The 25814-nt window shown below is 34.5% G+C and overlaps 1 protein-coding gene across 5 annotated transcripts in view; it reads right to left on the bottom strand.

Moving 5' to 3' along the window:
* grb14 (growth factor receptor-bound protein 14) overlaps positions 1-25814 on the bottom strand; it is a 363700-nt gene that overhangs the window by 171417 nt on the left and 166469 nt on the right. Inside the window, exon 2 of one of the 5 annotated variants that reach the window (XM_028806390.2) lies at positions 17406-17571. The exons of the other annotated variants lie outside the window; for them this stretch is intronic. Within the exon in view, the coding sequence (XP_028662223.1) occupies positions 17406-17468 (63 nt within the window). The 5' untranslated portion in view covers positions 17469-17571. The remainder of the gene's footprint in view (positions 1-17405; positions 17572-25814) is intronic. 5 annotated transcript variants of the gene reach the window in all.

Genomic DNA, 25814 nt, shown 5'->3' with positions numbered 1-25814 from the left:
GTACAGTGACCTAAAGCAGATTTTTCTAATCAGAATAAGAGAGGGGGGTCAATGCTGTTAGATTTTTTTCTCCCAGCCTATTCAGGTATTCTAAAATCATCTATTCAGAAACACTAAAATAAAAAAAAATATTGTATTTAGAAACTCATTTTTATGAATGACCACCTGACAAACAACCATATAGTTATTTTTCTGGAGATAACATTGAATACAATTATTTGGGAAGATGTCAGGGTTTGTACAGCTGCCGATACATTTGTCTTTACAAGTCAAGGCTGAGTCAAGAGTCAAGGCTGGGGTCAAGAGAGTCAAGGCTGGGGGGCTGTCAAGAGGCAGGGCCTGTTAAAGCCCATTGCGGCACTTCCTGTGTGATTTTGGGCTATACAAAAATAAACTGTATTGTATTGTATTGTACAAGTGAATGCTGCATGTTTAAGCTGACTTGGCACTTGTTTATATACAATATATAATTTTATGTTTGTTCCAGCAATACAATGGAACAATTAAACAAATTTTAACAAAAACTGGTGTATAACTAAGGGATAGTCCCATTTAGAATATAGCAACAGTACATGGCAAGTTGATGAAGTGGCTAGAAAGGCTCAGTGAATCCAATGTTGTCGAGTTTCTATTGAACATTGAGTCACAACTTTTAAGATGTCAGAGGCTACCTTTAAAGTTAATTGGTTGAAGATGAATGACAGAGTGATGAGGGGGGCTTGGGGTGCTGATGAACTTAATGAGATGTGTAATGTATTGTACTATTGTTTATAACTTATTATGGTTTAGATGGAAGAACTGCTGTGGTATGTGGGTTTTGTTTTGCCCTAAAATAAAAAGACAGTAAAACTATGTGGTGTGTGATGCTGATTTAAAGACAGGATTGCCGTTACTATAAAATGTGTGTTTAAAAAGATCCTCTAAAGATACTCCTGCAGTATTCTTCCGTTTCCTTCAGCTACAACACACAACATAATATGACAAAGGGAAAGCTCCATTTATACCATTAATTTCTCATCTTATTAAATTATTCTTTCCCTTTCAAACAGCTTAAGTTCCCTTTAAATCTATGTTGTGTAGCACTGCATCTCCGGTATAACTGTTCTCTTGTGGGAAACTGTATGTTGCTTGCTCAGTTGAGTGTAAAGTAAAGGTCACAGCTGTATAAAAGCATATTTTGGGTACTGGGAAGAAATCAGAGTATCTGGAGAAAACTGCATATCAAATTTAAGAGGTGGCATCAAATGCAAGACCCAGGATAAGAGCATTTTAACCATTGAGATCAAGCATATTCATGTTGGAAAAAGGCAGAAAATTGCTTGTTTTTCTGGCAGTTTAGCCAAGGCCTATTTAAACCATTGAAAACCATCAATCCCTACACTTACCTAATTATTAATCACTTCATAGGTCTAGACAAAGTATGTTTTATATTTAACCGTTTACAGAACAAATATTGACTCTCGTCTTTGTCTATGAGCAAAACTGAGCTTTCACACTCACATTATTTTGACAAATGCAAATAGGAGAGCACTGCCAAAAGTAACATAATGGAAACAACAACAACACTACTGGGTGAGCAAACATGCATTCATTGAATGGGTTTTATGTTCATTTGGTTTATTCTGCTCCTATATGGAATGTGTTACTTGTGTGAAGACTGAATTACATTTCTGTTCTGATGCATTTTACAATTACAGTTTAATATGTGGGTCAAATGCTTTCTTATATATACAAAATATAGGTCTACTAGATTGATGCAGTTGAAATCTTGACTCTTCTATTAACAGTAAAATTTACCTTTATTACAATTTTATTTTTACTCTTATAAATGTATATAGAGTAATAGGATACACAGCTAGCAAGTAGTTATGATGCCTAAATGGACACTTTAAGGACCCAGAAAGAGAAGACGGGACCAACATAGACAGTTAACAAAAAAAGCAACGCAACCCTATAGATGCTGTACCAGTGTCAGTGAACCAGACTGCCAGAATTACTGTAAAAGTATTTTCCAGTGCATCACACTGGGGACATGAGCAGGACAGCAACTTCAATTTCCCTTATTCTGAGAAGTATTAAAAAAAACTCAGAAATTTAACTGGATCTTTATTCTTCTCAGAACTGCTATTATACATACTGTAGATGGCTTACCCCAGAGCTTTCTGTGCTTAGCTCAGAAGAAACATTTATATGACTGCGATATTAACTTCTCTTAAAATCCAAAAGTGTATTCATTGTTGTTTTGTATTTTAATTAATTTACTTCCTATAGTCTTTTAATATCAATATTTAGAAAAAATGTAAAGGAAAAAAATCAATGGAATCTGAAGTTCTGAATTTCACTAATTCAAAAATGTTTTTTCCACAAAAGTAAAATTTACATTGGTAGGAATATCTGAACCAGCAGAATTGACTTGAATTCAGTTTATTTTTGTATTACTCACTTAGTTGTATTCAGGATCATATCTCTTGCACAAAATCACCAATTATAATGCAATAACAATATACCGATAAACATTAACATACATGAGTGCTTAAATTACATTAAGAAAATGGTAAAATGGTACAATGACAATATGAAGCCTTACAGGAGAAAATAAACCTCTGAGGGATCCTTGGCTGGTTACGACTAAGTCACAGTTCTGATGAGCTTGGCCAACTGGCCGCCCATCCTTTCCTAGGCATCCAACAGTATCTAAAGTACACGTTTGAGCAGGTTAAAATCAGAAACTACTTCATTCCATTTTCTAACCCTACTTATCAAGAGCCGGGTGACGGGGAAACTGAAGCCTATCCCAGCAACCATCAGGTGCAAGGCAGGGACGATCCCTGGACAGGGTGCCAGTCCATTGCAGGGTGAACACACAAACATTAGGGCCAATTTACCTTCACTAATCCACCCAATATCTTTAGACTGTGGGAGGAAACCAGAGTACTCTAAAGAAACCCACATAGACTTCAGTCTTGTTGCCCTATTGTGATATGGCAGCACTACCACTGTGCCATGCAGAAATGACTCACTGCCCTCCTTTGGAACAATGATGGGCTACTTCTAATCTATCTGGCACCAGGGTAGTTTTCAGAGAGAGTGTAAAGTCTAATGTTGATGGTCTTTTAAAGCTGAAGTACTAGGCAATTAGACAAACCCCTTAGCTGTAAGATAGTGGTAGAAATCTTGAATGCTTTTTTGGCTTTGAAAGCATTTAAAGAACTTCCAGGCTAATGTACACTTCGATCTATTTGCCAGTTTGCCCACTGGGCAGCCAGATCAGTGGGGGCTATGGTGTTACTATGGTTTCATGAAAGACACTCTTCGACATCCAGAGGCACCAAGCATACATAACCATTCCCTCTTCTTTATCGACTACAGTTCTGATGTTAACACAATTACTCCACTTAAGGAACTAATAAACATGAGCATTAATTAGTACTTATATTTCTTACTACTGGATTTTCCATCTGACAGGAAGTAGGTGGTGAAGGTGAAGGACAATATCTGTAAGCCCCTCACCACTCCCTTATTTACTGTACAAACAAATACATTTCACATGTGGATTCTATCACAATGGTCAAGTCTGCTGATGACACCTATTTTGTGGGCTGCATTATGTATTATAATCTGTGACAGACTGAGGCACTGTCGTCCTCTTGAACCCTCTGACTAGACACCAGGTAAAAGTCCAATAATTATATTTATTTGGACAATACAGTGCACAAAGCACCTACACTCCACATTTCTCATATAATTAATAAACAATACTCCAATCAATAAACAATAACCAATCCTCCACTCTCAGACACTTAGCCACCCTGCCTCCCAACTCAGCTCAACTTCTGGGATTTCCCATCGTCCTTTTATATTCCCTGACCCGGAAGTGGTTCCAATCCTACAGTCCATGATTCCTTATCACTTCCAGGTCAGATCAAAAGTCATTTTCTTCAACCCGGAAGCACGTCGTTTCTTCTGGTCATGTGATCATGACACACTTCCGGGTTATAGGGCACGTAGCACTCTGTAAGCCTCCCTACAGCGGCTCCTGGTGGTCCCCATGGTATCCAGCAGGGTTGTTTATAAAAACTACACTGTCCATAATGCCCTGCTGGAATTTGGGGGACCTTCCATGCTGCTGGGAGGACTCCATCTAGCGGCCTGGAGGTTTGGACCAGAATATTCGGCCGGCCATCCCTCACAAATCTAAGTATAGGTCTAAGTATAGGAATGAGATAACAGAATTGATCAACTGTAATTGAATGTTATAAAAACAAAATAATTTATAGTAGCAAAAAATTATTGTTAACTTTAAACATTAATAGATAGATTTAGTGGATTATTTTAGTTCCTGTGCACCACTATTTTCAGCACTCTAACATAGACATCGTCTGTCATAGTCATCTAAGTGTACCAGTAGCAATTCAGGAAGCTTGAACTGTCACAGGCAGTGATCACCATTTTTACAAGCTCATTATTAAAAGTTTTTGGACTTTCTCTATTACAGTTTAAGGTCTGACTAAGAAATTAAGCAACTAGAGAATGTAGAATGCACCACTTTTAACGTTATTGGACCCATGCTCCCCATTGTGGATTATTTTTTCAGACTTAAATGTACCCCCACCCACCCAATGTTCACTCTTTTTCTGTCTTTTGAATGCCTTAGAAACTATCAAGACTTTTTATAATAGTTACTTATCCCCAAGCTGGGAGATACAAGAACTTAACATCTTAACCGTAAGAGTTTTGTACAATAATATGATATGTCTAAATATGTTTGTGTTCAATTTGATGTTTAGGTGATTCTGAAGAATGTTTTGATAATTTATTGGTATGAGGCTCAACTGAGAAACTGATGCTTTTATAGCAGTTGTTTCTCCATCTTTATGTTCAACTAGACTTATGAACTCCTGGGAACAATGTGTCCTTTTAAAAGACTTGATGATTTGACCTGCTCTATTAAAGTCTTATTGTTGACAGGTCCTTCAATTCAATACTTGTGCAGAAGACAGATTACACCTTATACACAACTTTTCAACTGAAAATTCTGCTAACAATAAGGCTTGTTATTCTTAGGCTGAAAAATGGCAGGCCAGGTAGCAGATTGACAGGAAGAGGAGATGAAAGTGAAAATCATGGTGTAGAAACTGGTAATAGTTAAAACTACAAGATCAAAAGAATTAAACTTCACAGTCCAAAACAAAATCTAAAAATCCATTAGTAGTCACAACATATATATTTATATTTGTTGTGTCAGTTTTTGTTGGCCTTGTTCTGTGTGTGCCAGATTAGAATCCAGAGGCAGCTAAAAAACAACTGAGTCAGTTTTTCACAAAACAAAGAAAATGGCTAAAGTATATTATTTTGGAATAGATTGTCAAGAATTAAGAAAAATGACAGGACTGTGCTCATAAGACAGATGAATGATCACCAAAAATGCATAAATTATAGTATTTTTTTAGGTTAGCAAACAAAATATGTATTTGAGGCTATGTTGAGTTTTGAAATCAAATAAGAGTACTTTTAAGGACAAGAAATATGCAATTATCTTATTACACGGGTCTTATTCTGACACATGGTAGAAAAATCGTCTCTGCTTCTGTCATACTAAAAATTAGGGTGCCAGTAAATTGATAAAACTTCAAGAAGTTGACAATTGCATAGTCAAAAATCCCTTATACCAGTACATTTTTTTTCTTTAGAATAACAGAGCATAGACAATTTCTCTCATTAATATGATCAAATATCTCAAAAAGATACTGAACCCTCTGAATGGTCTAAATCTACTTTCTTAATCACAGCCTAATTTGATTTTACTTTGTGCAGTTACAAACAATGCAATGAAATTGAGTACCTGACAAAGTAAAAGCATTGGTAGCTTCAGTAAAAAGATTTAATTACTGTTGGTGTAAAGTATGTAAAAAAGAAAGGAAAGGTTATACTATACTTATGCTTTCTTAAGCAGACATACAGTGTTCATAGGCTTTATAAGCCACATTTAAAACTACTGTATGTTTAATAGGATTTCACAATTCACAATTTAAAAAATGCATTTCATTTAATTCAGGACTATACATGTCAACATGTTTTATGGAACTTAGTACAGATTTTAAGTAAACAATGCAATGTTTATAAAACACATATAATACTGTATTTAATGTTGATTTTTAGAAGAAAATGTACAAGAGCACCATATAAACAATACAGTATACTATCAGTAATGAAACAATGTCAAAATAAAATTACTCTGTTCACTCTCTAGTTTACCACCCTGTAAGGACTTACGGTGATAATAATACTGCTGGTATCAAACTGAAAAAAATGTTTAAAAACAGTTGTTGTAGAAGCTTAAATATGGCGATTTCAATTTCAAGACACACTGCATTGAGCTTTGCTGCAATGCTTCTTAATACAATGGGCTGTAGCAATAAAAGCAAAGAATGGGGATACTACAATAAAGCAAAAAGGTTAAAGAGGATCTAGTGACAAAATGTTATTTGAGTGGTAAAGTATGTAAAATTAATATTAATCAAGATTTCATGTGTGTAATATTTACGAAATGTGTCCCAAGATTTAATCTAGCAATAATTAACTATAGGCAGTTACTTCTGTTTCAAACTACATTTCATAGATGCTTGTCCTGAGATGACTGTGACTGAACTGGCCTAGTGTAAATCATAGTGCCATAATACAGACTGGTGTCCCATCCAGAGCTGGTTCCTACCTTGCTGACCCACTGAAACCTTTCAAGAGAATAAGCATGTTTAAAAATATCAAAGTGAATATGAACAATGGGGTAAAATCCAAATGTTGTTATATTGTATTTAAAACATACTTTGTACATAACAGAACATTACATTACCTATGGCACAGAAAGTTAGTCACAGTGTCTGTTTAACCTCCACCACTGACACACTGGTTGAGACTGACTCAATTCAACTTCCATACTGTATAAGAGGAGTGCTTAGCAGGGGTGTGGATATCAAATTTTTTTCTACTTGTCCATGGACAAGTAAACTTAGAAAATCCACTTGTCCGCCAGTTAAATTCACTTGTCCATAAACAAATAACAAAAGTGAAAAATAGTTTATTTTTTCTGATCTCTTTTATTGATACCAAAACTGCCTTCCATTTTAAAACTGAAAAAAGTTCTTTCAGGGAGTAGTATTTTGCCACCTTGCTCTAGAACATTATATAAAAGATTCCCTTATCATTTTAACTCACTAATAAACAATGCCTTCATTATAGCTACACTAGTTCTGTTTCACATACTACAATTACAGTGAAGATTTTTATAGATATTTCATAACCTTTGGAAACCGTTAGTTTATTAAAAATAAAGAAGAAAATATTCTGACAGCGCGAAACCAACTTGTTTTATATGAAATATTCGCTAATCAAAAACGATCTATTGACAGCTCATCAAAATTGATGTTGTCACGCAATAAATTTCTAAATTAAAAACTCCTCAATATATCACAACCTACACGAAATCGCAAATTTTAGGAAAGATTAACTGCCTAACATGCATTGTTATGTGGTGAAAACAATTGTATTGTAAGTAAAATGACTGCATTTTTATGTAGAAACAATGAATTTTATTAATCTTCTTCTATAATACGCTACTGTGGCTGTTCATCTGTCTGTCCAGGACTTTAAATCACCTGTAGCTCGCAAACCATTTCACCTTTTGACTTGAAATTTGGTACACATACAGTATAAAATGTGACGTCTACTATCCGCTTTCAGGGTGATGATTTGTATTACTCTTTATTTTTATTTTATTTTATTGTTGAATCAACTCTCGGCAGTGCGCAGCAGGGCGGCGCATGCGTATGGGAGCCGTTCTCATTCCCCACCACCGTCGCTAATCATTCTTGAGGCAGATTGAAGACTTAAGTGCCAGTTTAAGTGAGAAATTAAAGAAAACGTACTAAGTAATTGCAACACAAAAACTAACTTAATCAGTTTTAATGCAAAAAGATGCCAACGAAAGAAAAGAAGTAGCGGGCCGCTACGGTGGAGAAAAGAAGAGCTGCTCAGGAAGCAGCAAGCGCATCAACCTCTGAGCAAATGAATGGTAAACGTACAGAGAAAGAGGATGAAAACTAGGAATGCTCAAGTCAAGTGTATTCACTGCATGTTATCGTGCAGTACGCCGTTACTGGTAATATATAAAAGTTATTGATTATAATGAAAAATTATCAGATTACATCGTATTGTCGGCATGAAAAAAATGACCGCATCTCCAAGCATGTAAGTATTAGGGTAAAATACTTACGTAAGACCGTAAGAGTGCTTCCCCTTTGAAAAATCAGCCGTCATTTTGTAAACAATATTGAAGACCAATTTGAGACATGAAGAACATGCCTAAGTAGACTGTTTCCGCACAAAGTACGTACCCAAATGTTTAAAATGTGAAAGTAGTGGTAAAATGTGCCCTGCACAGCACATATAATATTTTTATCCAGAAAATTGCACTTGTCCGCGGACAACTGAAACCAGAAAAGCACGCTTGTCCGACGGTCAATTTACCCATGTCAGATGTTGGATTTTCGCACCCCTGCTTAGGATCTTTTAAACTTACAATTTCCATTACCAATGCCTGAATTTAAAGTCAAGCAATACAAAAAAAGCTGCTGCACTGCTGGCAATATTTTCCTTATGAAACACACGTGCGCATGGGAGGCAGCTAAAGGTCTTGAATGAGGATAGTTCCATGCCGGACCAGGGGAGGGCGGAGTGCATTAACCCTTTCTCTTTTTCTCCTGCAGACCAGTCACGGGAAATCCTGCCTGGCCCCGAAGACGTCTCTTCAAGTTTGAGGCCCAACAACGTCATTTCTGGTTCTAGCCCTGATGACCTCATTTCCTCTGCCTAACTTTAAAACCCCCATTTTGTAACCTATATTGCAGCTCCATTTTGAATTCAGTAAAAAACTTGTTTCCTTCCCCTGCCAGCAGCAAACTTCAATATACAGTGTGGCTACACCAAACCTTTTTGTGACTCTTTTCCTTTTTTTTTTTTTTTGTGACACTTACTACACTGTAAAGCCATTTCTTGTTCGTACTATAGCAGATATTCTAGCTAAAAATTAATTTAGACGTGCAAGTATCAAATATTTACATCTCTCAGGTACATACATTATATTTGATTTCACAATTATTGTTAACAATATAGTATAAAATATGCAAAATATACCTTTCTTGCAAATAATTTTATATTTGAAATATTGTACTTGTGGCATACTTTTCTATATAGCATGACTTTGCCACCTATAATTAATTTTATAAACAAATATATATATATATATATATATATATATATATATATATATATATATATATATATATATATATATAAAACATAGCCGTAACATTTTCAAACTGAACTCAACTATTATTAAATATTCACATGGCCTAACCTCAGCATCACACATTTTATTAACAACAAAATTTAAAAGGAAACTTTAATAGTCCCTTTTTCATACAATATTATACTGTTTATACAGTTTTATACAGTATTTTGGCTTGGTAAATGAATTAAATTAGTTTAAATCAATTAAATAAATATAAATATACAGTTATGGTTGATTGGGCCCCCTTTTTATGGCAGTCACTAATAACTATAAAAGAGGTTAAATTAGTTTTTTTTTTTTTTTTTTTGCTTGGTTTCAAACAATAACCCAGAACTTCATGGACATCAGTTGTATACTACAATGCCCCTGGGATCTGACCACTTTACGTTTCTCATTAACTGAAAGGGATTTTATAAAAGCTTGTAAAACGCAACATAACTTTGAAAAGAATACAAAAAAAACCCCAATCTTTTTCTGTTTAGAAAATTCTCTCATTCCTGAAAACAGTCATTAAATGGTAAGCATTATTTGAATTTCTGTGTCATACAGCATTTTCTTTGCCAAGGCTAAAGTATTTTTTCACAGCTAGATAATGAAGGGTTGCATGGCTGCACAGCAGCTAGCACAGTTGTTACATTGCAATCCAGCCCTTGTTTCATTTTGAGGTTGATACCCTCAGTTTGAAGGGTGCATTTAATCAGATTAACTGTATAATAATAAACAACACAATGTAAATATGTGAGGGAATGGCTTCAAGTGTAGACTAGTGTTCTTTTCAAGGTTTAGTCATGTTGTGTGCTTATTGATACTAGGATAGTTTCTGGCTCCATGTGACCTTGGAAGCATTTGAGTGCTACTGTAAAGTCAGTGTGAGACAATTGAGAAAAAGGGCACCTTGCATTGATTTACATTTGATTCAGTGTTCACCTTGGAATAATGTGTCAAAGACCATGATGGACAAGGTCATGTAGTTAGTTATCTGGCCATGGAGAGATTTACTGTTCATGTTATATACAAGGAAGTAGATTTAATTTGATAGTATTTCTATTTGCATGCTTTCTAACAAACTGGTTTTCATCCACAAAGACGTTTTTATTCATTTCTACTCACCAATATTCATGCTGGATTATTTTAATTTTAAGGAAATTCTAATTAAAGCTTTTAAGAAAGATCTGTATTATTTGTCTTTACATTATTACATTTTATGCGATGTACCCACATTTATTATTTATATACTTCTGGTATATTGTATTAATGTTGCTAAGGTTGAGACAGGGGATGATACAATAGCTGTAAAACAAGCTGGTAAGAATTATGCTAATGTACCTTTAGGCAAAGGTCCACAAGAAATGATACAGTAACTGCTGAATAATTGTTAGTCAAATGATTCACTTAGTATTCCACAGGATATTTGAGTCCTAACAGTTTCCAATGTTTTAATAGAGTGGACCTTCTACCTGCCAAATTTTATTGATTTTATTCCCGACTTTTCAATTTTCTAACTTTGTATTTAAACTATTTTTTTAACTATGCATTTTTTTCATCAGCATATAGAAGTGCCAACTGCTGTTGCATTCAGCTCTATATGTCTCTTAATTCAAAAGTTGTTTTATTTAATTGTAATCCATTTGGTCATTGCATAATGCTTAGAACAGGATTATTTTTTTGGTCTGGAGTGGCAACAAAGATTCAGCGTTTTATTTCAGCCATGTATCTATATTTCTCACTAGTTTTCTCCACTATGTGGTCATAGGGAGTTGATGGCAATTCAAGTAATATTCAAAACAAAGTAGGAGTCAAACTTGGATGAGATAAAAAACCAGTGCAGGACACACTCACATACATATTCCTGGTCAATTCATTTGGCAATTAAGCTAACAGTCATCTTTGTGATGTGATGAAACAAAGTCTTCGGAAAAAATCAGCATGACAACTGGGAGTGCAAAACCAAGGATTTGCAAAGGAAAGATTAGCAGCACTAACCTGAGACCATTTATGCTTTCTCTATTAAACCCATGAACATAAACATGAAGGGCTTCTTTTTATTTAGCAAGTAATCAATTCTGCTTTTGATTTGATCAGAAAACTCAACAACAAAAAGACCTGTTAAATAATTTTAATTTTTACCCATGGCCTTTAATTATCAATCTTCTTGTTTGTAAATTTTAGTCAATAGAAAAGATTTTTCTTTTAATAACAAACCTATGTCACTAGGATTATTTTCTCAACTCAGCTAAAAGCACCTCAGTTTATATTTTCTTTTATCCAATGTTGTTGTTTCACTGTTCAGATTAATCTTGCAAAACCCAATCCGACAGGAATTTTTATAGATATCTTTCTTCAGTGTACGTATATGCGCAACTGTAATAAAAACAACATTATCATACCAATGTAAATTTAGTTTCTATGTGCTTAGATTTGTTCACTTATGTTCCATGTATTTTGTGGGTGGTTCACCAAGAGGTGGGACCACCTATCACAGTTAGGGGACTGCTCCCAGCCTTATAAAGGCTTATGAAAAATGCATTCCCTTACCATTCACTGAATGTGCTTGGTGGAATAGAGAGGTCTTTTTTTTTTTTTTTTTTTTAACACTTGTTTTAATTTACTGGTTATTATGTTATTGCTTTAAGTATTTTGATTTCTGTTTTTTTCACTGGGACTTGTTTGCTGAGGTGTGCCTTTTAGGCACATCTTTTTGCCTTTTATTATATTTTTAAAGGTTTCATCCTTTGCTATTTTTTAGAGACATAATAATCATAACAATTATGAACACAGCAACATGATGGCTTCTTGTGCTACTTAACATTATATTCAGTTCAGAGTGTCAGAGACTTTGTCAGCTCATGATGACAAGGATGATAAATAGTAGGTGCTGCTTTGAATTTAATTATCACTGCCATATCAGTCTGTAGAAATTTGTGGGCATGAGAAAAGAGCCATGGCTGTTGGAGATGTAGGGCTTTGGGACCAAAACAATCATTTCAGAATTTAATGGGCCACATTCAGTTACTCAATGTCTTCACAAGAGAAATACATGCTTGGAGTATGCCATTTCCATCAGAAAACACCTAGCAGTTCAGCTGCATTGGCTTGTGGCAGACACCCCAAAAGCTTACCGAGGCAACAATCTACCTTTCTTCCCATAGGCACATATAGTTGGTGTTATGACCAATCATTTTAAGGCAGAGGTCCGATAAAGGTCACATAATAAAGTTCCAGACAAATCAGATACAAGAATTCAAATTTGTATGTCAGTATCATAAATAGCGCCTCAAAAAGTGGTCTCTGAAATGACTGAATCTGTGTTCTATACCACTAATAAAAATTGGAATGCAGCTGCAGTGTAAACATAGATTAGGCTTTTGGAGAAAAGGCATATAATAAGATGCAAGTTAAAAAAAATACAGAAAAAGGGCTTCATACTCTCACTCAATATACAATTAATCCTTGCTTGCACATTTACATAGTCTAAGCTTGCCAACCACATTACACACTAGATGTCTCAAACTATTTTTTTTACTATTTTTTTATATACTCCTGAAAATGTAATATTTTTTCCTATAATAATATTCACAAAGAAAATATTTTTCACCATGTTATAAAAACGGCTGATTGTGAGATAAAAGAATTAGTATTAATTGTTCTGTCTGTGCCCAAATTTCTCTGTAGGCAAGACCGCATGTCTTGTTCACACTCGAACTGTTGCACATGAAAGCTTCATTAGACCATGCCGTAATAAACATACAACAGTTAGACATTTAGCAGAACTGAAATACAATTTGCTGCTGTTGAAATACTCTTTGCTTGAAGCTCTAAACTCAAAGACGACTTTGCAATACTGGTGTTTAAATATGAATCCTTATATTTAATACTATTACACTATTAAGGCTGATTTGAATGGCATGTCTTGGTTTTCATAACTGGATCTTAAATCTGTCTAGCTTGTTTCTCGCAAAACAGACTTTTACTTGTTTCAAAAATGTATTTGGCTTTCCTTCTCCAAGGTGTTTTTCTATTATATGAAAGGTTATCCTGAATGTTTAACTTGCATAGGTTTAATTTACTTGGTCCCGTTAGGCTAAACTATTTTGAAAAAACATGGTAAATTGCTAAAGCTATGCAAACAAAACAGCTTTAATCATCTAAAGCCCCTGATGTCCCCAAGGATTCTGTGCCCTCTCATCCAATGTCTTGCTAGCATTACAGAATGGATGAGTAGTTATTTCCTCAAGTTAAACAAATGGAAATATTTGTTCTTGGAAAAAATGAAAAAAGTGAAGGTCTTAAATAAATCTGATCACCTGGCTTCTCAAATGAAAAATTTAAGTGTTATTTTATTTTTATAAAATTCAAATTGCATATTAACTCTATTACTAAGACTGTGTTTTTTCATTTAAAAAATATTGCAAAGATTAGACCTCTTATTACATTGGTTACCTGTGTCAATTACAATTACAGTGGAACATAAAAAAAAGCAAAAAACCTCCTACACAAACTTTTTTTTGCACCCAATCTAATATACTTAAATCATATACAGTATAGATGTGCAGTCATTAAAAACTCATACTATTTGGTTTTCTTTTACAGTTTTCAGAGCTTGTGTCTTGTGCTACTGTTATCTGATCGAAGTATTCTGCAGCTGCTGGAGATGTTAAAACAAATGTGGATTTTCCAATTTTTTATGAGACCCACAGCATTTAATCTTCTAGGACAGTGAATGAAAACAATAAGGAAATACTTTAGCACAGAATGCCTAGTGTCTGCTCAGTGGTCTTTTGGCCATGGAACCAAGGAAGATTTATTTTCTCCAGCATCTCACCAGCTTGAGTTTTTATTTTCCTGTCCTACCTGGCTGTCTAACCATAATATTAGGCTTATCATTATAATTATTTGAAACTTAAAAATGCAGCTATTTAATCAATATTTATGGTATCTACCATTTAAATTATTTAATGCAATCGTTTATCTCATTTATGTTTTATGTTATTTTTACTATGTTATTATTTTTGTATTCCATTTTACTTTTTACTTATTCTTTGTAATTGTCATATTTTTCTTTAAGTTTTTGTAAAGTACTTGGAGCAAGATGTTTTGTATGGAAGCATGCTATTGAAACAAATGCTGTTTGTGTTTTTTGAAACTGTCTTGTTAAAATATTTGTGCTGTTAGCATTCAAAGTAAAAAGTATTTGATCATGAAAAAGATAGTTTTTTTCATAATCAGCAGTTTTTGTAAATTTTTTGTATTTATTTCTAGTTCCCTGGAGTTTTTACATCATATGGATTTCTATATACTGTCTCTTCAAACACTTCTGATGGATTTCTACATTTTACTTGACATGTGTCTGTCAGCTTTCCAATTCTACTTTTTTATGGGATCGCTAATAAGAGTTTAATTCAGCACAATTATATAAACATGGGCTTCTTTAATTTACTTTGACCACATTTAAGTATGACGTCATGTTAATAGACTATTTCTATAATATACATACTTTCCATATTTTGCTTACATGATTTCACACATCTAGCAGTATTACATTTTTAATAGAGCAACTTTTCTATTCTCAAAACACTGTCACTAGCTGTTTTCTATATTAAGATATGAATGTGCTGTTATGTTTGATTTTTGTATTGTTAAGGAACTGTCTTGTTTATATAAACATGTACAGGTTATTGCAAATCTTCAGGTAATATTTATCCTTATGAAGATGACTGAATACTTGCAAAGTGATTTAACAAAATAATCATTTTTCACTTCACAGAGCATTTTGTCTGAAATTTCTAAAATTATTGTTATGTTGATTTTTGTATTTGGCTTATTTTAGATTATTTAGACTAAATAAGTCATCAACTGTGACTGGACATATTGTATTACAATGTTGCTTTTCCTTATATTATTGTGACTCAGAATAGAATAAATACATAAAATTGAGGTCTGTAGAGATAAATTTAGAAAAATGTATAGTGAAAAAAAGTCTTAAAGTGTTCTGTCTGTTCTCACAATGCTTGGAAACATCATGTGCCTGATGATTATTAAATCACCCTAAAATACTACTAAATAACTTATTCATTAAGACACATTAGGTACAGGCTAATATAGCAATTTCTTGCGTCAAACATCACAGTAGTATCTGTAATACAATTGTCGGTTACGTATATTTGTTACAACTGCAGCAGTCAAGAAAAGATAGTTGCTCAAGCTGACACAGTAAATCAGCAGCCCCTTTGCGTTACAGTCCTACATCTTCCTGCCACTCTAAGAGTGCAGCACTGTAAACATTCAAAATGCAAAAAAACTGATGTGAAAAATAAAGTAAAAAAAATAAATACAATGTAAACGGTAACAATTGTTACAGTAAATTATTCTCTTAACTTTATTTTGCAGCAATTCAGCTAAACTACAGAGACTAACTTTGATACCCTAATCAGGTTTTATAATGTATAAATCCAGTTAAGTCCTGTAGCGTGTAAAGTCAGATTTTTGTCTAACTCAAAATTAAATGCTTAATAATCACGTAAATAGTACTTGAAAACAACATAAGAACACTACAAGATGAGCCATTATGGTGAATATTTACTAATCACCCTGTATATTTTGTCAGAAATAAAATCCTGAAATAGAATTTTAAACTTTAGATATAATAGAAAAATGGTTACTAGATTGTAAAGAAAGGTGTGCTTTATTTGCCAACTGAAAGGCCTGCTTAAAGCACAATAAATATTTTGTCATTAGTTTGTTTTGAATTGAAGCAAAGTTTTTTTTGTCCTACTTGTTTTATCATTATAAAAGTAAAAGCACACACTGAATGTGGCTTCTTGGTAAGTTCTGTAATCCCTTTCATACTCAGATAATTACAGAATATATTTTTAACATCTCTATGCACATCCTCAAAACTCATATTATAATAAATGATGACATCAGTTTCTATCTAATTCAGAATTGCTAGACCACATAAACTAGTTAAGTTGTAAGACTGATGTCCATCTGTAGCCAGATTCTGAGCATATTGAAAACATTCATGGAATTTTATGTACTGCCTTTCGGCCAGCTGTGAGAACTGCCGGCAGCTTTGATCCAACCACATTCATATATAAATTTCCTGTTTACAACTTTGCATAAGTAATCAACTGGCCAACTTTTTTATGAATATCTTATACTAGACTACCCTTTATCAAAGGACTTATAACATAAAACATGTTAAGATATAATTTTTAACAAGCAATACAATTATGTTCCAAGTTTTGAAAGTAACTATAGCTCTATATGGCTTTGCAGCAAAAACAAAATTTTTTTCAAACTATATCAAAATTTTTGGAGTCTCTATAGCTGTAGTTGATATGTACAAATGAATGTTGGTATATTGTTTTATGAGTCGTCTTTGTCACATTTTAATTTAAACTTGCAAGACATTTAAAAAAAGCACACCATTAAGGAACATAGTAGCAACTCAAAGGAGACTATGCATTAGATCTAGATATTTCATACATCTATACAAACATATATTAGATATAGGATATAAAAGATTAGATATTTTATAATAAATAATATAAATAGAAGATAGATATTATATGAATATGTATATATACATCATTATAAATGAGTATTTTAATTGGCAACCTGATTTTCCTTATCCTTCTTCTGTGAAAACATAATACTCTCATGTTTCTGCAAATTGCATGTAAACAAAATATAAAATGGTGGCCTCTAATTTATCAATTTAAAGAGCCAGGTTAAAAAGCTACCAATACAAAATACAAATATACTAACAACCGTATAAGGTGGAAATAGCTAAATATAATTTTCCTCAAATTACATTAAAAAGCAGTAAATTTTTTACAGACATACCAGATGAAGAAGTAAATAACGGAGATTACAAAATTGAAAAAAGAAGGTTGAAAAATAAAACAGAATAAAATATTAAGTGAGTCATTTTATTAAGATTAATAAGTATCTCAAAACACTTCACTGAAAGGTAGACATAGCTGTCACCATTATATCAGCTCATTTATTTTTTTTAATTTCTAATTTAAATTACCATATACAATAAACCTCTCACCCGCTTCTGAAGAAATAATGGAGTAATTGTAGGTAAGGTCACTCTTCTTGCAGAGAAGTTCATTACTGCTCTTCATATAACAAACAAAATATCCAGTTTAGGAGATGAAGAAATCTCTTTCCAGGTTTCAAAGCTTCTTTATTTTTAATCCCTTTAATTTTTCACTCTAGGAGGAAAACACAGCTCATGTCATCTAGCTTTTATAAATGCTGCACCCTTTTAAAACAGTAAAAGGAAAGGCTGCCAAGCATTGACAACTAACCAATCGCCGTGCACAAAAACTCCTCCTTTATTCCTGGAAGCAAGACTCTACAAAAAATGCAAAATATTCATTTTACTGCGATATCATTATTGCAATTTGTTCTTTCACACAACTGGAGAGATAATAAAGATGAAGCCAGACTTTCAAGAATTCATTATCAATCTCTGAATGAGAAACATCATCAAAATTCAACATTTTATATATTTAAATGATACACTCTGTATTCCAGGACAAAGGTTGTTTAAACTAGAAAATGCTACATTTCCAACCTTGAAAAATGACTTCTTGTCAGGAAGAAAACTTGTGAATTGCACAGAAAACAGAAGTCAGCAGGAACTAAGGTTTATGCTAGTATTAAACAAAATTTAATAAAACAGTGGGAAACTGTGATGGGTTCAAGGCTAATGGATGCAGTACTCTTTAGAGAGAGAAGTTCTGATACTAAACAAGTATTTATTTATTTATTTTGCTCGAGCTCTGTAGTTCAAAGCACACAAAAACAGGGAGGGTAACAGAAAGAGTGCACACAAGCATATTACATAAAATAAACAAAGAAAAGCTACTCTGCGCCTAACTACACAGGTTCCGGCTCCCTGTGTATCCGTGGGGGCAGCTCCAGTGCCTCTATGAGCACAAAGCAGTCTTTCACTAAGTTTCTCTCTCACCTCCACAGTAAAGCTCTTCTTCCAATCTGGCCACTCTCCCTCCTGGCAGCGAGTTCTCCTGCCTTCCAACTTAAGAGCTCACTAGACTTGTTGCATGCTTCTCCTTTTATACACCTTTGGTTTAGCTAGATGATCACTCTTGTGTTGAGGTAGAGAAGATGCGGATCTTTATAAAAAGGTCTCATCTGAAGGGTGCTACCCTTCATTGCCCCAAAAACTAACCACATCCCCACTCTAAATTATTTAGAAGGACATTTATTCATACATCAGATTCTTCTGCTTTCTCTTGATGATCCAACTGAATCTAAGTAATGGCAAAGAGTCAAAGATTCTCTATAGTCTTCATTTAACATATGGTTCTTTTATAACTACATAATTTTCTTGGCCTTTCTGCCCCTATTAATAAATATGCAATATTTATTTTGGTAAGATTCTCTGTTTGCTAGTGCTATTCAAACAAAATGTTTTTTCTTGCTTGTGCAAACACTTTTTTTGTAACTGGGCGGATATCTTCATAAACTGCAAAATGCACCCCACAGAGTTAGTCTCTCAGATTTGAGGAAAAAGATCGGGTGTAAAGTTACGGAACTTGTAAAAGTTAACTTTTTTTTCAGTTTTATTCTCAATCACGTTCACACTCTTTCCCCCCGCCCCCCCCTCCTGATCTGTTTTCAAATAATATTGCATTTGTGCGATGATGTTTTCTGATTGGTATTATTCAGGTCATAAAATGATTTCTTCAAAATGTCACATGCATTTGTTTCTTTTTTCCTCCAGTGCTGCGTTGACATCATGGACCAGAAGGCGTGCGCTAAAAAGGGAACTATTAACATTTAAATTTGATGACTGTATATAGCGCGGAGCTGACCTCTCTGTACTGTTCTTTCCTCTGCATGTCCTGGAATACAAAAGAAACAGCACTGTGCACCCATAATGTGGAGACTGGGCAAGATCGGGGGTTAATGCAGTCACTGATTACAAGTGCATGAAGGTATGAGAATGAATATGAATAATATGAATAATGTTGCATCCGTGCCACAATGTTTTCCGAAATGTACTATACAGGTCATAAAATGAATTATTCCAAGTATCATATATACCCATGTCTCTGTTTTTTTTTTGTCAGTGCGGCTTTGACATCATGGACCATAATGTGTATACTAATTCAGCGTGAGCAGGAACACTCAATAAAACTGAATAAAAAAAAAATTCAAGTGACGGTGAGATACGAATCAGGCAGATTCGCCAGCGTTTGTGTGTCTGCTTTTATCCCTCCAGATCAGAGAATGTCCAGTTCCATTGTCTTAAAACACCACTCACATCAACAGTTATTCCCTGTTTCAAATAAAAACTAAATGCGGCAGATCTGGGGTGGTGGCGGTGATGGGTGGGATTGCATTGTGATCATGACAGAGAGTAAAAGTGGAAAAAAACAAAACAAAAAACGCTAACTTTAACAAGTGGCATACATTTACCGGCTGTTACAACAGCTCACTACTCAAAATGGTAACTGGTTGTTCTGGGAATTGAACCGGCGACCTGTTGATTATGAGTCAGCAACTCTTACTGTTGCACCACCCAAGCAGTCATGTCATTGACTTATCCTATGGCAACTTCTTTTCTTCGGTTATATTCTTGAAAAAAAAGTGCGCTTGTTTTGTTATACTTGGATTTGATATTTGGACTTCAGTCTTCACACATTATACACTTCATATCTACATTTTGTCAATTATTACTAAAACATGGAAAACGTTTCTGTTTTAGCGATGTGGTTACATAGATCGTTGTACTGTAGACACGGAACACACATGAAATTCATGTATTCAAAATGCCGATACATTTACCCTCTACAACTCAAGGCACTTCACTCCAAAATAAACATTGAGAAACTTCTTTGCGAATTGAGCTGCGGCGGTGGGCAGGGGGATGGGATAGCAGACTGCTTGTTGCTTGTGCTGCTCAACACATTTACAACACAAAAGATGCTGATGGAGAGGTGTGAAGTGATTTAAGGTGGGCCGGGTTTACAAGTTTTTTTGTAGGCTTCGGTAATTCTAGTGTTAAAAGGGGTCAAATTATTGAAACATATTAATAAATGACTTTATGATGTCAGAGGCAAAAATTATTGCTCAACAAAAAGGGTAAATTAATGTCCTGAAACCAGGGAGTTCCAATCTACCAGACAACCTTAGCATTTTTATAGGAAACATTAGTTTGCCCATTTGTTTTTTTTTTTCTCCCAGTTTATTAACATTTGTAGGCAGGTAGTTAAGTACTGTAGTATTTTTCAGTTCTGAAAGATAATACCTCCTTTCTGTCTACCATCCTACTACATTATTTTTTCTTCATTGTACTTTTAGAGCAAATTGAAATGATAAATTCACCTGATTCTTTTGTTTTTAATGCAGACAGACAGTTTAGTAAAGAAAACAACATTTGCAGCTGCCTGCAATGAGGCACTGTCTTCAGTACAGTAACTTAATGCAACATTTTTAAAACAATACTGGATTACTTATCTACTCGTAACTTATCTGTAGTTTATAATATACACACCCTAAAACATGTATGTCCTTGTTACAATGTTAGAATTTGTCTGTTTACCAGGAGGGAAGACTATCAGGTAAAAACTAAGCATCAATCAAAATAAAAATACAAAATATGTACTTCCTATTAAGAATTCAACTTAACAGAATTCTGGTTACTAAACTGGTAATTTCTTAAAAAATATTCATACTATTAAAAAATGAAATCAAAACAAAGATTGCAATGCACTTGAGAGGAAAGCAAGTCACTTTTCCACAATATCTTTCTTTAATGGCACCCCACAATTTCCACCACAACTATTCTTGCAGTAAAAGAACAAATATCTTTTGATGATGATGCAGAGCACAGCGAAGGATGCTGGATTTAATTTCTTTATTATTAAAAAAAATTATTATTTAGAAAAGAATATGTTTAAATGTGCTTTCCTTGTACATTATGTTGTGCTTTTCACCTTGATTAAATTAATTCACAACTCCAATGATTTCATAATATTAAAGTTAATCCGGTTCAGCTGACATTCAACCATACTGCTAATACATGAGCTTTTAAAAAATCTGATATTTCTTTCTCTACATGTAACTTTAGTGCCTTTTCTCTGTATCCTCATGTTTCTGCACTGCTCTTGACCGGCACTCACTCTCTCAAGTTCATTTCCACAAAGCCTGCTTTTCAGACTCACTTTAAGGAAACTTGCTCACCTTTATTCCCATCTTTGAAGAAAAATCTCAGCGTGTCTATGTGCTTTTAATCCTCCTCAAGTGCCTCACACTTCTTTCAATCGTGTCACCAAAGCCAAACTTACCAATTACTCCAAAGCCAAAATGTCTAATCAGATTGTTCTGAGGGACCGGACTTACACAGACCACAGTTTTATTATATGATAAATATATGCACAGCAAATATATTTTTTTTAAAAATCAGTCAAATTAAAAATGCAGCAAAAATGCAGCAAATCCAGAAATAGCTTAACAAAAATGTTTGCTGAAGCCTGGCATTCTTAATTCTAAAGTCATCAATTAATTCCTACCAGATTCTAATAAAGTGTTGCACCATTCTAAACACAGACTTTTTTCTAGTTTAGGTAATGTAAGACATTGTTTACATTACTTTCTCATTGAGTTATGGAGGGTGCAGTTCTTCCAGGTGAGCAAAAATCAGTTGACTTCCTAAAATGTAGTCCGGGAAACAACATGAAACTAGTAGTTCTCCCAGCAAACAGTCATTATTGTGGTGGTCATTTTCTGCAGAGCTTTAATAATAGTAATAATAATTTGCAGTAATTTTAATTTAAGTGCAAAAAATATATATAATCCTTATTCTACTCAAATCTAAATTATTATTTTTGCTGCAATGCAAATTTTAGTATTTATCTAACAACTGCTTGACATGGATTATTAATGCATTAAATTTACTTCATCTCCCTTATGTTATGCTAAGCCCTTTACTTTGTAAAATTCATCTTGCAGCAAGTATTGACATAACATCTTCAAGAAGCACACACTACAAATGAACGCAACATAAGATGCATAGAAACATTCAGAAGTGACTATAGTCTACAAAGCGGAGAGAAACAATTTGAAAACTGCATTCTTTTTCATTATTTTTTTTATGTGAAAATTGCATGACCATAAAAAGCAAAAATATACAGAACCTATGTAGAAATAAGGCATACACAAACTCTCAGAAAATGTTTTCAGGAACTTAATTAAAAGTAATGTACAATTTTAAACTGTAAATCATAAGATATTTGAATATAAAGTCCAAAAAATAAAAGGTACAAAAACAAATACATATTGAAAAGCAGATATTTTAGCATGAACAGAAGTCAGCAACTGTATTTTTGAAATTTGTAACACGTATAGATTTCCAGCCCCTTACTACGGATTCCACGGACTATATGCACCCCTTGTCTGTCCCTCTTTATTGCTCTCCCAGTTGTTTTCAATAAATGTTACTGTTCTGACATTAAATTCTATCACTGTTATCTTAGATGTGTCTGTGGGGGAGAGACTCAATGAATTCATGCTTCCTGCTCCTGCAAGAAATTTTACTGATCTGATATTTAACCATTTATTGTTATGTACCAGGTACAGAGTTGCACAAGTAAAACTAAAGCAGTTCTTTAAATAAATATTTAATGTAAATTTCATGTATAGACGGTGCGTACGCACAAAAATGTTGCATACGCCCGTTACCTCATACACTTGGAGATGAATAAAAATTAAACTTGGCATAAAGCCATGCACAATTTCACGGTAGCCCCCTACCTTACATACACATGTTTCTGCTCGGTTTTTCAAAGTGGCGGCACCCAGCGTTAAAACTGTGCTACTCTTTGTGTCACTTACCTTTCATTTTCATATACACATCAAAGATGTAGGATTTATCAAATAAACCGAAATAAATTGCATATCGCTTACAAATATAATTCACTTGATTGTAATCATTCTGTAACAATATAATGGTGCATGGAATGGCCAAACTATTCCAACTACCATGGCTGCTTTGAATCGCCAAAAGAATAAGCTGGCATTACGTCATATATAGCTGGAGAACCTATAAAAATGGCAGCTCTGTATAATCACAGGTGCTTTTTCCAACTAGTGCAGCAAAAGGAAAGTAGTTCTTTAAAGATAAGTCACCTCAAATAGCCATGTAACGAGAAGTGAATCAATCCGTTGTGTCACTCAGCGCCAGTGTTACAATATAAAGGCATCTTCAGAGAATGAATTAGCTTATGTAAACAGAATGCATTTCCACTGTATTAAATGTGCTGCTCTATAAGACACAGAAAGTGTGTCACATTGTGCTGGCATGTACCTGAAGAGATGGTACATGATGAACCTAACCCTGATGCAACAAATGATCAGCCAAATCATACAGCATTACAATTTCGTTTAAATGCAATTAGAAGAATGTAAAACCAGATAATCAGGTGCAGCATTTACTTTTCAACCAATTAATTTAAATTGTGGTCAATATCATACAGTGGAACCTCGGTTTACGAGCATAATTCGTTCCAGAAACGTGCTCGTAGTCCAAAGCACTCATATATCAAAGTGAATTTCCCCATAAGAAATAATGGAAGCTCAGATGATTTGTTCCACAACCCAAAACTATTCATATAAAAATGATGAATACAAAATATAAAGTAAAAATACATAAAACAAATTAACCTGCACTTTACCTTTGAAAAGAATCATGGCTGGTGTGAGTGAGTTTCTAAACTCTTGTGGGATTCCACCCAACGGGACAACACGCAGAAGAGCGTCCCAAAGTAATCGCAGTCTCCCAGCACCGTAGCAGTTCGCCGTAAAAGCGAATCCGAAAAGATCGCGGACATGCTATAAGCGCCTGCCGTTGATAGGTGGAACAAGAAACATTATAAATGCGCAGGGCCCTGCCTGACTGCTGTGTCTGTTTCAAGCTGAATAAAGCTGGTGTTGCTAAAGTACTGAGACTCAGCGTTGTGTTTTAGTGTGCAAGATAGGGACTCGCACGTCACAGCACACACGCGCACACACACACACACAAGCGAGCACACACACACATACACACACAAGTGCGCGCGCGCACACACACACATACACACAGTCACAATGCTAATGCTGTAGTAAACAGTATACACTCGTACGGATGTTTACTATGAGTGAAGCACGCCGACTCAGACGGAGAATAGGAGACGATTGCCCACAATCCCACAGCGAGATAGAGAAGAACCATCAGCTCAGTTGTGATCACATGACGCTCAGCAGACAAAGACTATACATACTACTCATACTGCAAGACCTCGCACGTTTATCAAGTCAAAATTTATTAAAAATTTTTGCTTGTCTTGCAAAACACTCGTAAACCAAGTTACTCGCAAACCGAGGTTCCACTGTACTATAGTATAGCCCCTGTATTCTTTAGTTTATTGGCCACATCTCTTACAGCATCCAATTTTGCATTTTGTGACTCAGAACATCATCCATCTACACACAGCCAGATGGCTTCCCAGTGGTTTCTGAGGCAGAATAAACAGATGGCGAACTGCGACTCACTTTTTCACGTCGATTTCTTTTTTATTTTGGTCACTGTGCGACTTTCTGAACTTGAACTTTCGAGTGTCTCCGCCACACTTTTGTTGCTTATACCACTGCATAAGCCAACAAATAGTACATTTTTCCTTGCCACCATTTTGCATCCGCTGAAATTCTTCTGTTTTTCATGTGCTTTTTGCCATTGTCTTTTAACCAAACACTGAACCGAAGGGGCTATTTATATTGTTTTGTATTTTAAAATATGGGAACAGCAGGGGCGTGCACGTGTGTTACATTTCATACTGACCGGGATTCATGGAGCGGAAGTGTGTAGAAGTTGGCTTATGCACGGTTTTCTGAATCTCTGTTTTTTAGTGTGTATGCACATTTCTGCTTTTGTCCGTACGCCATGCTTTAGTGTGAATTCTATACACGCTGTTATATATGAGGCTGCAGGAGTTGTTGGAAGAGTTTGGTGGACTGGTCAGCCTAACTCAGCATGTTGCTTCTGCTACTCTCATAAGGAAACATGGAGTGAAAATCATGATATTGACATTTATTTCAATATGATTAACATACTGAGAAAAATGACCTGCTTTTGTTATTCTTAAGTTCATATTGCATAGGAATGGTGCTATATAAATAAAATGTATTATTATTATTATATTAACTGATGTGTACTAGTAGTTAGTTGTTGTGCCTGACAAAAATTAATTGAATGCAGAAAGATACATGTTAATGCTGACTTGTTTCTTTTTTATTCTCCCATCTCCCTCTCCCCTTTAGACAGGTTCACAAAAGGAAAATTACATTTTCTGTGATTTAAGATAGGAGTTAGAATATGACATTTTCACGTTGTGTTAGAATGGATGGAATAGGATTTATTCAACTAAATAAGAGTAGGTGACAAGCAAGC

This window comes from Erpetoichthys calabaricus, chromosome 8 (genome assembly GCF_900747795.2).
Source record: "Erpetoichthys calabaricus chromosome 8, fErpCal1.3, whole genome shotgun sequence".
Classification (NCBI taxonomy): Eukaryota; Metazoa; Chordata; class Cladistia; order Polypteriformes; family Polypteridae; genus Erpetoichthys; species Erpetoichthys calabaricus.
This window is presented reverse-complemented; position numbering and strand designations above follow the sequence as displayed.